The sequence below is a fragment of the Ictidomys tridecemlineatus genome, chromosome 8 (assembly GCF_052094955.1).
Source record: "Ictidomys tridecemlineatus isolate mIctTri1 chromosome 8, mIctTri1.hap1, whole genome shotgun sequence".
Taxonomy (NCBI): domain Eukaryota; kingdom Metazoa; phylum Chordata; class Mammalia; order Rodentia; family Sciuridae; genus Ictidomys; species Ictidomys tridecemlineatus.
Window position 1 is genome coordinate 26,346,736 of NC_135484.1, and position 14,709 is coordinate 26,361,444.

General features: G+C 41.8%; 1 protein-coding gene across 2 annotated transcripts in view; it reads right to left on the bottom strand.

Moving 5' to 3' along the window:
- Positions 1-14,709, bottom strand: part of Arfgef3 (ARFGEF family member 3) — a 157,914-nt gene that overhangs the window by 140,422 nt on the left and 2,783 nt on the right. For both annotated transcript variants that reach the window (XM_078019053.1, XM_005329807.5), the window contains exon 2: positions 8,726-8,777. In XM_078019053.1, the coding sequence (XP_077875179.1) occupies positions 8,726-8,777 (52 nt within the window). The remainder of the gene's footprint in view (positions 1-8,725; positions 8,778-14,709) is intronic.

The following is a 14,709-nucleotide window of genomic DNA, read 5'->3' on the forward strand; positions in this document are numbered from 1 at the left end:
CTCCTGTGTCTTTTTTTTTCCTTTCTTTTTTTTTTTTTGTGCAGAACCAGCAAGATTCATGAGAGCTGTCTCCACACAGTCCAAACTTATTAGCACATGTGTGACTCCGCAAAGAAAAGTCAGCTGTAGTAAACAGGGAAGGAAGGTGGGAAGGAGGGAAAAAAAAAAAAGTGTTTACAAAATGAAAACACTTCCACCTTCTGCAGAGGTGGCTCCAGGGTTCAAAGGATAGAATTAAAGCACTAAAATAGATCAATGCAGCACAGAAGCAATGAAAATAGAAACCATGTGAAGTACGGGAAACTGTTACCATGGTTCTTTCCAGGTACAAATGCGGATGAATGTGCTGTCACCTGTGTGAAAGGCCTGTAGGTCCCCAAGTCAAGACAAGGAGAAACTTGAGAATGTGGGCTGAATGGAGGAAACATGATGATGGGGAATACACGCAGGGCAACTGGGAAAGGGGGCTTTGGGGTCTTTCTGGAAATACAACTGGCAGAAGAAAGCAATGAAGTTGAGGTTGGCTTTGAAGAATCATGGAGAAGATAAGCAAAATGGTAGCTGAAGGACTGCCGAGGAACTGCAGGAGTGTTCCCAAGGGGATGCTCAGTGAGCAATGTCACCAAAGGCCAGCTGCCAGTGGCTGCCTTTTAACAAGATAACTCGAGGATTCCCTTGACAGTTTTATCTCCTCTGGACCAGTCCTGCTGTAAGGAACCGAAGTTAGAAGGAAGGAAAAATCCCAGATTCCAGCAGGATGGGAGTGGATGTTCTTTATTCTTTAGAACAGAAACAATTCAAGTCAGATTCATCAAGTCAGATGGTGGGGATGGGGGTAAGGTGGGCAGCATGCCTCTTCCAGGTGGGCCAAGGATTTTTCACGGGAAATTAATGAGAACTGGAGTCTTTGTATAATCAGCATCATTTTGTACAGAACATCAATGGGAGTCCTGATAACTACCACACTCACCCATGATCTAAGATTAATACCCATTGTGCAAGTCTGGGCTTTGGTCAAGTGGAAGGCAAGGGATTTAATACTACACTAGCTGAGGTCAATGAATTGGGCTTCTGGGTGTACTCTTTGGGACCTCTGGAACCTCAGTAAGATATTAAAAGTTTTATTGCCAACACTGAGGTTCCATTCTGGCACAGATTCCCCCAAATACTGTATTTTCCAAGAATCTAGGAGGTGAGAATGCAGGGTTCCTGGGAAGCATGACGTAAAGTCTGAAGAGATGGTTTCATCTCATAAATATGTATAGGGTGCTGGGATGGGGACACAAAGATGAATAACGTATACAGATGAGCTGCCTAGGGGTGGGACCTGAGAATTGAACCCTTAAATAACTGCCAACCGGGTAGATAAGCTCCATGACAGAGTTACATAGAGTCTACTGAGGACACAGAGAGAAGGACCTCAGCAGAGTCTGCAAGGACAGCAGGTTTAGGAAGTGAGAAATGCTGCCCGAACCACACAGTAGAAAGGCTCCGGGAAGAGGACAGCCTACAACATGTACTGCTAATAGCTGAGCAGCTCATGTAAAGGGGAAGCATTGGATTACTAACCCAATCCTTGGACAGCTTTCATTTTGGCCTCAGTTTTGGCTTGTGGAAGAAAGAGGACCACGATAAATATGCTGTATTTCAATTCAGGGGGTGGGCGCAGGACATAAGAGAGATGGGGACTGGGAAGTGCCCACAGTACCACCCTACCAGTGGGAAAGAATAAGAAGGGATTTTCTAAACATGGCCAAAGCCTGCCTGGGAATGTGGATGGCCTCAGCAGCTGTGAGATCTTCTTGCCAGATTGGGAATGCAGCTCAGGGTGAACCCCTTGTCACTGGCCTTGGGTGTGGCCTAAGCAATCACTAAAAAACTCAGTAACTAGATAAATAATATTTAATGTCACATTCAAAAATTTAAAAATGCAAATAAGCTATGACAAACAAAATATATAATATTTAAATAAAGACGGGATCCAGTTCTTTGATTGGATAACTCAGCCTCATTCGCCTCACTTGAGTTCTGACCTCTTTGGAAATCTGATAGAAAAGATGGGGTTGTACATCAGAGAGCTAGCCAGCTCCTCCAAGGCTTCCCAGGTGATAGAGGCCTGAAGTCTCCCAGCTTTGTTTGCACGGAGGGAGAAGTCTCCTCTGGCAGATTTACACAAAAATACGTTAGGGTGTCCAGACCTAGAGCTACCTGAATTTGGAGTTTCCAATCCATTGGAAAGGACAGAGCTGGGCCAGCAGAGAGATGGACCACTCCTGGGACAGAGAAAATTGCAAGATTCCACTGGACAAAGAAGAGCACTCTGGAGAATGGTCTAGCAAGTCAAGAATGATCTAGAAGGAGTAATGATTACAAATAACAGTGATGCTAAAAGGTCCCCATTGGAAGCATAAGTCCTTTTCCTTTTAACAAATAGTGAGGGACAAAGTCACAGCTCTTCAAATTTTCAGAGGAAATAATGATCAGATGGATCTAGGTATCAGCATAACCAGGCTATCATAATGTTATGGGGAAGGCTATATGGGCAATGACCAAACAGACTCCATTTTACCTTGAGAATCCATAGCACATAAGAAATGCTTCTCCCAAGGGAAAGCCTCGTCTCTGTACCCATTAATATTAACCTAGCATAATATACTTGGCAACACAAAATAGCAATTCTTATACAATATAAAATCATTCTCTTTAGTTTTCATTTTTCTTGGACAGTGTACCTTGTCAGAGATAGATTGTCTAGACACTAGTAACCATGATCTAACTTGTACTGAACTAGGGTCATTTTGACCCACTTCCCTTCTGATTGCTTGCTGCTATGCCAACCTGGATAGTCCTATGGGAAATATCAATGTACCCATTGCATTGTCTCACTAACTGCCCAATTCAGCTTTTGAACCTGCTTGCTTACAGCTATGTCAACCTGGATGTGGTTTTTGCGGTTCTTGCCTTTAAATATCCTAAAATGTTGAGGCTCAAGACTGTTCCTTATGGGTCCCATAGGGAGCAATCGCTGGCCAGACGACTAAATAAAGACTCTTTAATTTGGACAAAACTGGGACTTTGTGTGCTTTCTGAGAGACTTGCACTACAACAGTAAGAACCAGGAGGCAAGAAATGGGCAATGTACTAACTTGCAGAAAGCTAAACATTGTAATATTCCAACAGGGCTTAAACCAGGTGCTCTCTGCCAGGTAAGACTGGTGACAGCCTCACAGAACACAGCTATTAGCCCTAAAAACGCAAAGCCAGAATGGTCCTGAAAATCCCATAAAATTACCATGTTATTTCGGTGATTCCCAAAACCAAAGAGAAAAATCAGGGAGGGATAGAGAGTAAAAGGGTAAAATAAAGAGCTGTCAGAAGACAGAAAACATTGAATGCTGTTAACGACTGCTAAGGTCCAATGTTTGTGTCCTCCCCAAATTCTTACATTAAAACCCTAAACCCCAAGGTGATGGTATTAAGAAGTAGAGACTTTGAGAAGTGATTAGGTAACAAATGGGAGGCTGTCATGAATGGGACTCGTGCCCTTAAAAGAGTCCTGAGGGAGCTCACTTTCTCTTCTACCATATGAGGACACTGGGATAAGTTGGCAGTGTGCAACCCTCTAGAAGGCTCTCGCCAGAAGTGACCATGCTGGCCCCCAGATCTTGGATTTCCAGCCCCCCAAATGGGGAGAAATAAATTTCTGTTGTTTAAAAACTATCCAGTCCTATGGTATTTTGTTAAGAAGCCTACTAATTGTTTTGGATTAGCTTTCAGGTCTTTTTCATGACTTGGTAAAATAATAATAATAACAATAATAATAATGACTAATCACAATGGTGTCAGTGACTATGAGCAGCAACTTGGCATAGTCCTAGGTATTTTACCAAGTCTGTGACTCTTAGGGAACATCCTGAGTGACTTTTGCTTGTAAAATAAGCACAGCATTGAGATGGCGACTCTAATCTAGGGCACAGCCTGAGCTATTGATGAACTCCCCAGTGCAGGGAAACTACAATAGCCCCCTAATTGATAGACTGTATTTAACCCTGCAAAGATGCATGTGAGATCTTGTAGTTTAGGAAGAGAGAAATGAGGAGCAAAGAGTGAGGAAGATAAGGACTCTTAAAACTCACCCTAGGGCAAGACCAAGAGCAGGCAGGTGGAAAGATTTTTCACATGACTATCTGCTTCCAGATTTAGGAAACAGTCCATAGGACAGATTCCCTAATACTGCTCACCACATCAACAATAAGGGTGGGCCTTTGCCCAGTGAAAGAGTCTTATACACAAACAATCAATATCTCTTTATCACTCCTTAATTCCATCTAATAAGCTTTATAATGGAATTCTCCCCTAGAATCCACTATGCATTCACCAGTCACTTAAATCATTCACATGACATTTGAACTTTAGTTTTGTACAAAAAGCACTATAAACAGTCAACAGCAAAAGGAAAAAAGGAAAGACAATACAACATAGGTATTCTCAAGAGTTCAACATTCTTCAGATTTGAGCTACCATTGCTAATGTACACCACTGATCAAAGCAACACTAGTAATTATTTATCAAAGTGGTCATATATTGAAAGTAGTCAATGGCAAAAGAAAAAAATTAAAGCACGGAAAAAGCATTCAGGAGTTTGAATGATTTCCTACATCCTTTTCCAAAACAAACAATGATTCTTTTTTACACCTGCAAATAATCACTTCCAGGCAATTTATTCAAGAGAAATGGAAACTAAATCTAAGTACAAAATCAGGATAAGGCAAGAGAGATTTTATGAACTTGGTTTCTTTCCCATATATTAAATATAAGTATAATTAAAGAAAAATAATTAACATGTCCAAATCGTCTCTTGTGAGCAGACAAATATTTAGTGCCTAGATGTTTTTGAGCAGATGCTCCTAGAGAAGGGTGCCACATTAAGCATAATGACTTAATAGAGTAAGTGCTCTCTGGGCTCGAGAGTCTGGCCGATGAATCAATGGATTAGAGGAGGGCTGACTCACAACAAAGGGGGGAAGCCCATGACTGTACGTCTCCTCATTATGTCACCTCCTGAATAATGACATGAAATAGAAAATCACACTATTATTGATCCCAAGCTCCTTTACGCTCTAGTTATGGCTTCTTCCTATATCCTAGAAGAGCTCTGAGAGAATTCTACTATTATGGATTATAGTCAAACCCAAACCTCCTTATACATTAAAAAAAAAATGTCTATGGTAAATTAACCCTTGCTGCTACATATCGGTATTTTCCATTTTTGTATGTCTTCATTCTCCTTCTTCAGAATAAAAGGGGTTTGAGATGAAACATCTGCTATGTCTCATTCATAGGGTTCAGTTCCCTGTACGAGTATGCTTGACGGATCTCATTGTGCACCTGAAATCCAATAATGCACACTTCTGTGGACAAGGATGACGTCACCAGCTCTTTGTCATTAGAATAAGCACTCTGAATTATATTACCAATAATGGTGACAACATGTCATGATATTCATAGTCCCTCATCTGTTTCTCACCAAATTTGTGACCACCTCCTCTGAGTATGCAAGATGGTTATCTAGCTCTGAGGCAAAGTCCATACCACTGAATGATGTAAAGCTAAATGGTTAAGAGGAGGACCCAACACACATCCTTGGTCCCTTTAAAACTACATTCCTCCCAACCCATCTCCCCTTGCTTCCCCACCCCACCACATAATGAAAAAATCCCTTTGCCTTTTTTTTTCCCCCCCGGTTGTCTTTTGATGAACATTCCCTTGATGAATCCTCTTCTGGTTCCAACATTATCTGTAGCCCTCACACTGAAGAAAGACTTTCTATCATAAACCCAGGACCACGGAAAGCCTCCTGGACAGGTTAATCCACATTTCGGACTGGGAAACAACTTTCAAAGCAGTAGCCATTAAAATTTTTTATACACAGAATCATTAAGAAGGCTTCACCATTTTTCACATATTTTAAGTTCACATTTAGATTTTCTTCTTTATGGTTTTAATTGCAATGCTGTAATTATGGCCCTATGGGATTATTAAAATGTTTAAATTAAAAATATCACTCTATAAATGCATCTCATGAAATCTAAATATCCCAGAAATTTGAAAATGATTTTCTTCCATCAAAAATAAATGAACAGGGGCTGGGGATGTGGCTCAAGCGGTAGCGCTCGCCTGGCATGCGTGCGGCCCGGGTTCCATCCTCAGCACCACATACCAACAAAGATGTTGTGTCCGCCGAAAACTAAAAAATAAATATTAAAAAAATTCTCTCTCTCTAAAAAATAAAAATAAAAATAAATGAACAAACTCATCCTTATCAGCAAAAAGTATTGCATTATTCTCTTTATCTCTAAATTCATATTTCACCTCATATTTCACTTCCCCCAGAGAATTTTTCTCTCAATATGATTTTTTCTTAATATTTTTTTAGTTATAGATCAACATAATATATTTATTTATTTTTATATGGTGCTGAGGATCGAACCCAGTGCCTCACACATGCAAGGCAGGTGCTCTACCACTGAGCTATAGCCTCAGTCCTCTCAATATATTTTAATACTTGAAAGGTTTTGTTAATCTCCCTATGATATTTCTCTGTAATAAAGTATATTTAAGATGATTTTTAGAAAATTTCCTGTGAACTTAAGGCTTCACAGTGTTTGATTATCTCTTAATTTGAGCCATCATTACTAATGCACACAATTGGTCCAAAGAACATTAACAATTATTATTTTTTAAACATTTATTGTTTTAGTTTTTTTATGTGGACACAATATCTTTATTTTTATGTGGTGCTGAGGATCAAACCCAGTGCCCCACGCATGCCAGGCGAGTGCACCACCACTTGAGCCATATCCCCAACCAATAATTATTTATTAAATGCTTATATAGTAAACACTAGAAATGCATTTGTAAAAAATGTATTTTCAAAAAAAATGGACAGAGTTTATTTTTTCCTTCAATGAGTTCATATCTCCCACAAATGAGTACTAGCCAAAAATAACTCATTAGCAGTAGTATTAATAATTCATAAGACAGGACTTAGCATCAATTCCATATATTTTCCTTTTTCACTGCTATTGATGAAGAAAACTTGTTTTTACATGCTTACATAAAATGAAGGAGGCATTGTCAAAAAAATATTTTTGTCTATCATAGCTAATTAGATCCTCCTTTAATTTTGCTGAAAGCCAAGGAAAACTACTGAACATGCTAAAAGATGTTCCCTGCTCTTACACTCATTCCCTTTCCTGACGTGGACTGTGTATTTTCATGGTTCTTTGCTGGTAGGGTGGAATTGCTGCACCCCAGGACAATGCGTCACACAAGAACCTGGATGGTAACTTTGATAAGGACGAAAGAGGGACAGTAAAGGTGAGATGGAAAGGGAGATGTGACAAAATCAGTTTGAAGCAAATCAGTCTTAAGAAGTGGTACTTGATATGCACATATGAATGTGCCACAGTGAAGCCCACTATTCCACGTCATGAACATGCACCAATTCAAAGAAGGATCCAGATTAAAAAAAAAAAAAAAAAGAGTACTACTTATACTAGTGAGGTACCAAAAAAATTGACTCCCTAAAACAACCCACGCCTTTGTAGTTCTTAATCTTCTTGGATGCCCCGACAGAAACAGCTCTCTATGAGACAGGTGTGCTGTTGCCACACATTCTGTCCCTTTGCAAGTTTTATGCACACTAAAGTACACTCACTTTGATTAACATGTGAGTCCCTTATTAAAAAAATAAGCCTATATCAGATATTATAGGAGAATTAATGGATATTTTAAAACAGAAAGAAACATAATCCTTGTTTAATCTACTTGAAAAGAGAAGAAATACTTAATAAACCACCATGTTCTGACAATATAGACACCATACTCAACAAAAGGCTGTAAATTCAATATTTTTATAACCTTAAAGAAAAAGTTGGATATATGCTTAATAATAGGAGAGGGGTTAAATAAATTATGCTATAGCCAGTTGATGGAAGTATATCTAATACTTTAATTTGAAGAACACACATTGGCATTACAAAACATTCTTTATATGGTCATGAGTAAATAAAAACAGGCATAAAACAAAGTTGTAAATAAAATTTCATATTAATTTGTAAAACTATATGTGCATGGAAAAAGATTTGTGAAAACCTATTAAACTCTTTTCACTGTTTATTCTAAAGTAGAGTTAATTATAAACAACTGCTTCATTATCCTCCTGTGCTTCCCAGAGTTTTCACTATGGACATGTATTTCTCTCATGATGAGCAGAATAAAGTTGTAGCATAGATAAAGAAGGTGGGGAAATAGGTTTGCAGCTCAGGGCTGCTGCATGGGGCTGTACAGTTGCCACCAGCAAGATGGAATCCAGCCACGGATGCCAGTGAGAGTGAGAGTTTAAATCCACCCAATGTGGTTTAGGGCTACATCCCCAGAGTGGGCACCATTTTCTCATTTGCAGTGGAAGATAGTATTCTTTGACCAAGCCTTCACCTAAATTTGAATCATGTTTCTTCCTAATCAACTTGATCTTCTTTACCAGTGAGATTAATGCAGTCAGATTTCCAAGGTGCTGACCTCATGAAATATTCTAGTTCAGGGATGCAAAAAGTCGACAGTGAGCCCATAACGTGCTATAAACTAACAACATTATCTGGCCTTCAGGAAAACATGGTGGGCATTATTCACCTCTGCTTATTACACAGTCTCCATCTCTTACCTCAGCAAATGGGGAGGGATCTTGACAATGGTGTCCACACCACCCAAGGTTTCTGCAAAAGGAAAATTCACACAGTTACAACTAGGTATTTAAAGACTGAGAATCTGTATTGTACATGAATATCATGGTTCTTTTCCTTGGATATTCCTACAATTATAAATTAGTGAATTTTTAATTATCTGCATGCAAGTCTTCCTTATTTCAAAGTCCTTCCTCCTGATAGCCGCAGAGGCTTCCCTGGATCTTGCCTCACCATGGTGGGGGGTGGGAGGGACATTAAAACTCAGCACACATTTCCCTCTAGAGACAAATAACGAATAGTTAACTTCCTAACTTGAACCAGAATTTCAACTTCATCTGCTTGCCACTGACCAAGATGGTGTATCTTGCAATCAAAACAGAGAAACTAAAGCTGTTTCCTTGAGAATACCATTTCAATATCCTTTAATAATAACACATACTTGAGAAAGCCTTTCAAGTTCACAAAGCACTTTGGGCAGCATCACATTATTCTCACACACACTTGTGACATGGTAAATTAAACCCTTTTAAAAATCCCACTGTAGTTAGGGACCGTAATTGGGAGACTCATCCCCAAATCTTATTAATCAACCTGGATGTTTAATACTTTGTCATTATTTGTGATTATTGACACTACTGCTGCCTCCTATGGTAGAGACAATGAACAGCTCATTATTCTCTTCCCCCAGAAACTGTTCTGTTTAATCCCTTCAATGTCTCCAGGTGACCAGTTCAAATTGTGTCAATTCTTCTCTTCTCTGCTTGGAGTCAAAGACCTCCATCTGTTTGACCTATTTCCTTGGAGAAGGATAAATACTCTTCCCATGTTGCTAAGAGATCAGATGGGAAAAGAGACATCAAATGAACCCTTGAGACTCAGGACTAACAGGCCAAAGGATAAGAGGATCTAGACTTGTTTTAGCCAATGAAACAAGCAGTAGATTTGAGAAAGAAAACTAATCAGCAAAACAGGAGGATCAGTGGCCAGGTAGGAGATGGAAGGAAAAGAAAGCAAAGCCCTGAGATGCAGGACAAGAAAGCAAAGACCCGAAATGTAGCTCAAAGGCCACATGAGTAAGTAAGCATGGTCCAGCAGTTAGCACAACGTGGACCACTGCCCCGGGAAAGTTGATCTGTTTTCTAAGGAGAGGTAATAACATGGAACCACCCTATCAACATGGTTCTCCCCTGCAGAGAGAGGGGTTTATAGCCAACTCAGAATGTGTAACAGTGCCCAGTTCTACAAATGCTAAGAGTAAGCTAGAAAAAAGGGAGAAGAGAAAGGGCAGCCACACGGCAGCCATGATGAGCCCAGTCTCAGAGTCTTCTTCCAGGTATGTGGGGTAAAGGGTGGAAACCAAGGCAGAGAGCCCAGTGGGCAATAAGGGGAAGGCCTCCAGGTTGGCCTTCAATCACCCAGGACAGACAGAGTTTGGGGAGACGGCACCACGGATGCACCAATAGAGATGGCAAAAAACTAGGTTCCATTTCTGGCTCCACACCAGCCTGTGGCACTGAGATGAGGCAAGTCACTTGTCCTCTCCAAGCTTCAGTTCTGCCATCTCCAAAAGGAGGACAATACCACCTCATGGGATTCTTGTGAATAGCTATAGAAATAATGATGGCAGAGTGCCTGACTCTGTCCTTAGATGTCAGGGACAGTTTCTGTCTCCCTTCCTGGATTCACTGACTAAATACTGACCAGATAATGGACTATGGATCCAACAGTGATGAATAATATGGTGGAGGGATTCGTGGAGTAAACATTTTGGTTTGGAACTGGGGTAATTGCAGTGAAGGAAAATTAGGGAAAGGTGGGATGGGATCATGGACGTGGAGCCAGGACTTTCTGCAGGGAGGGGCAAGGCTGAAAAAAATGACTACAAATTGGGTGGGGTGGGGGCATTTTCAGGCAGAGGGAATAATAAATTCAAATGATATCAAGGTTTAAAAATAAAACAAGAAAATACACCGAGAATCCCAACCACCAGCTGGAGCTGCTACTCTGGCCAAGCTGCCATCTTGTCTCACCTGGATGACTCCTCCACCTCCTTCCTGGGCTGCCTCCCTGCACTTACCATCTCAGGAGCCTGAGAGATCTGTCAAGACCCAAATGAGGACACTTCCTTCTCCCACGTCAGATGACCCACATGCCCTTGAAATAAAAGTCACACAAGGCCCTTGCAATCTGGCCTCTCACCTCCTCCTTTTCTCCTCTTCACTTGCTCCAGCCACCTGGCCTCTCTGCTCCTTCCTGAAGCCACCTCATAGCCTCTCTTTCTGTCAGGTGTTCTCTAGATGCCCGATTAAAATGACAACTCCCTTTACCCTCCAAGCACCTCCCATCTCCCTCTACTGCTTTAAGGTTTCCTTTAGGTCTTATCACTATCTGAGCTGTTTATGTTTTTATTTCTCTTGATGACTGGCTGTCATCCCCCAAGAGTCTGCAAACTCCCTGAAGGCAGGACAGAATCTTTTTGCCTATTTTGCTCACTGAGGCATCAGCACCTAGAACAGCAGCAGGCACATAGGAGACGCTCATTAAATACTTGTCGAATTAATGAGCTGAGAAGAAGCACAGTGTATGTGTGTTACTGAAAGAAGGTCAGTGTGTTAGAGTGTAAGGAGGAGAATGGTGCAGGTAGAAAGGAGACCATGCAGGCCTTGACTGACACATTAAGAACTTAGGATTTTATCCTAATGGGTAGCCAGTCAGAATTTTCACATGGCATGTCATGATAGAACTGAGGTTTCTACGGTAGATAGTGTTTGGAAAATAGCCTGAAAAAGACTAGGGTAGACGAGGAAGAACAGTTAAGAGACTGGATCTTGACAGATCTCTCAGGCTCCTGAGACTGTAAGTGCAGGGAGGAAGCCCAGGAGGGAGGTGGAGGAGTCATCCAGGTGAGACAAGATGGCAGCTTGGTCAGAGTAACAGCTCCAGCTGGTGGTTGGGATTCTCAGTGTATTTTCTTGTTTTATTTTTAAACCTTGATACAATTTGAAGGAAGGCAAGCAGTTTGGATTGGAGAGCTAGAATAGAGTTTAAGAGCTAGAAATATTGTAGACGGGCTTGGGGTGTAGTTAGGAGCTAAAAATGAGCAGGTATGATGGCAAATGTGTTGGTCAGCTTTGTATCACTGTGAACAAAACACCTGACAAGAATAACTTAAAGGAAGGAAAGATTATTTTGGCTCACAGGTTTAGCAGTTTACTCTATGGTTGGCCCCTCTCTCCCCTGATGGTCTAGGTGGGGAAGAGGCTCTCTCTCCATTGCTCTAAGCTCATGGTGAGATAGAATATCACGGCACAAGGGTGAGGAGGAGGAGTACAGCTCCTTTCATGGCAGCCAGGAAGCAGAGAGAGAGAGAAGAGGGGAAGAGAAAAGGACTGCAGGGGAAAATAGCCCTTCTAGGGCACACCCCGGGTGACCCACTCCTTCTGTCACAGCCCACCTGCCTATAGTTACTACTCAGCCCTTTCAAACCAAGATGAACTGATTAGGTTGCAGTCCTCAAAACCCAATCATTTTACCTCTGAGTATTCCCACAGTAATACAGGAGTTTTGGGGGGACACCTCATATCTAAACTGTAATAGCAAGGTACAAAAATGGATCAAGGATGATTTTAAGTTTCAGGTTTAAGCAACTGAGCAGTTAGAAGGATCAGGAATAAATGGGATTTGGGGACGGGGTGGGAGTGGGGAAGAGCGCATGCCCCTTTGAACTTTGTTAAGCTCAAGTACCTTTGGCCACTCAAGTAGAGATGTTGAATAGGTAGCTGCCTGGGGCTGGATGTCAAAGCACAGGTGTGCACTAATTGTAAAAGTGCAGGCTTCATATTCTCAGAGACTGGGCCAAAGCCATGGGCATGGAAGTGTTCGACCAGTGGAGATAGCAGCTCGAGGGCTGTAATAACCTGGGTAACCTCAGGTAATGTGAGCACCCAACAGCATCCAATCTTATTAAAGAGGGGAAAGGCAGACCAGAGCAAGACCAAGGTGAGTAGAAAGTGAGGACACCTGTTAAGGAGTCTGTCTGTGAAGGTAACAGAACCAGTGGTGGGAAGGAAAAGCAAGTTGGGAAGATGGATGGAAGTGGTTGGATAGATGATCTTCCTTCTCCTAGCTGGAGTTCCTGCCTCTAATTTTCTCTCCCCTCTCCTTTATTTTCCAAATTCATTCCACATAAGTCTCCTGATACCTGTAAAATACTAGAAGTACTTCTAAAACAAGGGCACGGTCCCTTCCAGAAACAACTCTCTGCCACTATTTCTTCCACCATGTCCCAGTGCATAGGCCTCCAGAGCTGCTGGTTCTTGAAGGAAAAAACCATTCTCTGAGGCTCTGCGGGAGCTCACTCCCAACGTACTCATTCTTTGCAACTCACTGGTTAGGCCATTCCCCACTGACAAGAGAGAATCCAGATGGCACTAAATAAAGAGGTGCTGCACACATATTCCTTGCTAGTTATTCCACACCGTTAAGAACATTGATTTTCAGAGAAGTGTTATGACAAAGTGGAAGAAAATGCTCAAGTTAAAAATGCATTAAAGAAAAAAAAATAACAAAGAAAATGCTGGAGTTGAAAAACAAATGACAATTCACTAGCTGTGTCCTGACCCTTTGCAAAAGGGAAAGCTCTTAAACTGTCTACAGCATTATCTCTGGGTGCTGAGAATACAGGTGATTTGTATTTTTTCTTTATATTGTTCTAATATTTTCCAATATTCTGAAATGAACACACAGAGCTCTCATAAATCAATAAAGATGAATACCACTGAAGTCCAAACTAGTCTCTAAAGAATTTTTTGAACATCTGCCTCTCATGCTGTACATGCAGAAGCCACCAGGAAAGCAGAAGCAACCGTGCCGGTGCCCAGAGTTGGCTGCCCCATGGACGCGTTGGCCTGACTGACCAGCATCCACTCTCGCGCCTCTGAGCAGCACTCTAATTTTGCTTTGAGAAAACCATCTTTCACTGACCCTGGATTTCAGTCAGACTCACGGCCTGGGTTTAGCCAGTCAGCCACTGCATTCCTTGGCTGGAGGACTGCCTGTGACCCAGCAGGACAAGGGGAGAACAAGAAAACACTAAGGACCAGGCAGGAGTGACTGGAAGAGGCCCTCCGTCTTGAGATGGCCTACGTGGGGGAGGGTCCCTCTGTCTCATGATGTTCTAGGTGGGGGAGGGCCCCTCTCTCCCATGATGGTCTAGGTAGGGGAGGGCCTGTCTGTCTCATGATGGCCTAGGTAAGGTAGGACCTTTCTCTCCCATGATGGCCTAGGTAGGAGAGGACCTCTCTCTCCCATGATGGCCTAGGTGAGGGAGGGGGCCCCACCGTCTCCCACAATGGCCTAAGTGGATGATGACCCTTTTTCATGAGATGATCTAAGCGTGGTGACTCATGAGCACAATAGTGGATATCCATGCAGAGCATGTTGATCAATCCATAAAGAGCAAGACAAAACCTTGAGAATTTCTGAATCAAACTGAACCCCACAGCTGTTCTTCTGTTCTTTAATGGATGGAACAAATAAACTGTGTTTAGCTTAAGTTGACTTTAACTTGTTTGATTTCTTGCACACAGCATATTTCTCAATTCTTCTTCCCTAACAGAGTATTTGTACATGCACCATCTCTATGACCAAAGTCATAACTGTTCTCTAAGAGAGTTGTAAGGGCAGGACTCTGAACCCAGCAGAGCAACTGGTTCCACTGAGGAGCACAGGAAATGCTTCGGGTGTGAGCTGGGCCTTGGAGAGTCAGGGAAGGGAATTCCTGGCAGAAGGACTAGCATAGGCAAAGGTAGAGAAGTATGCTTTGCAGTGTGTCCAACAAATGCCGCTGCTGACTGCCCCTGGGTCCTTGAGCTTTTGGCAAGGGGATGATTAAAAGGGGACTCTGGGGATAGATTCTGAAATGCATTCTAAGATGTTTACATGTGAATCTGTAGAGAAATCA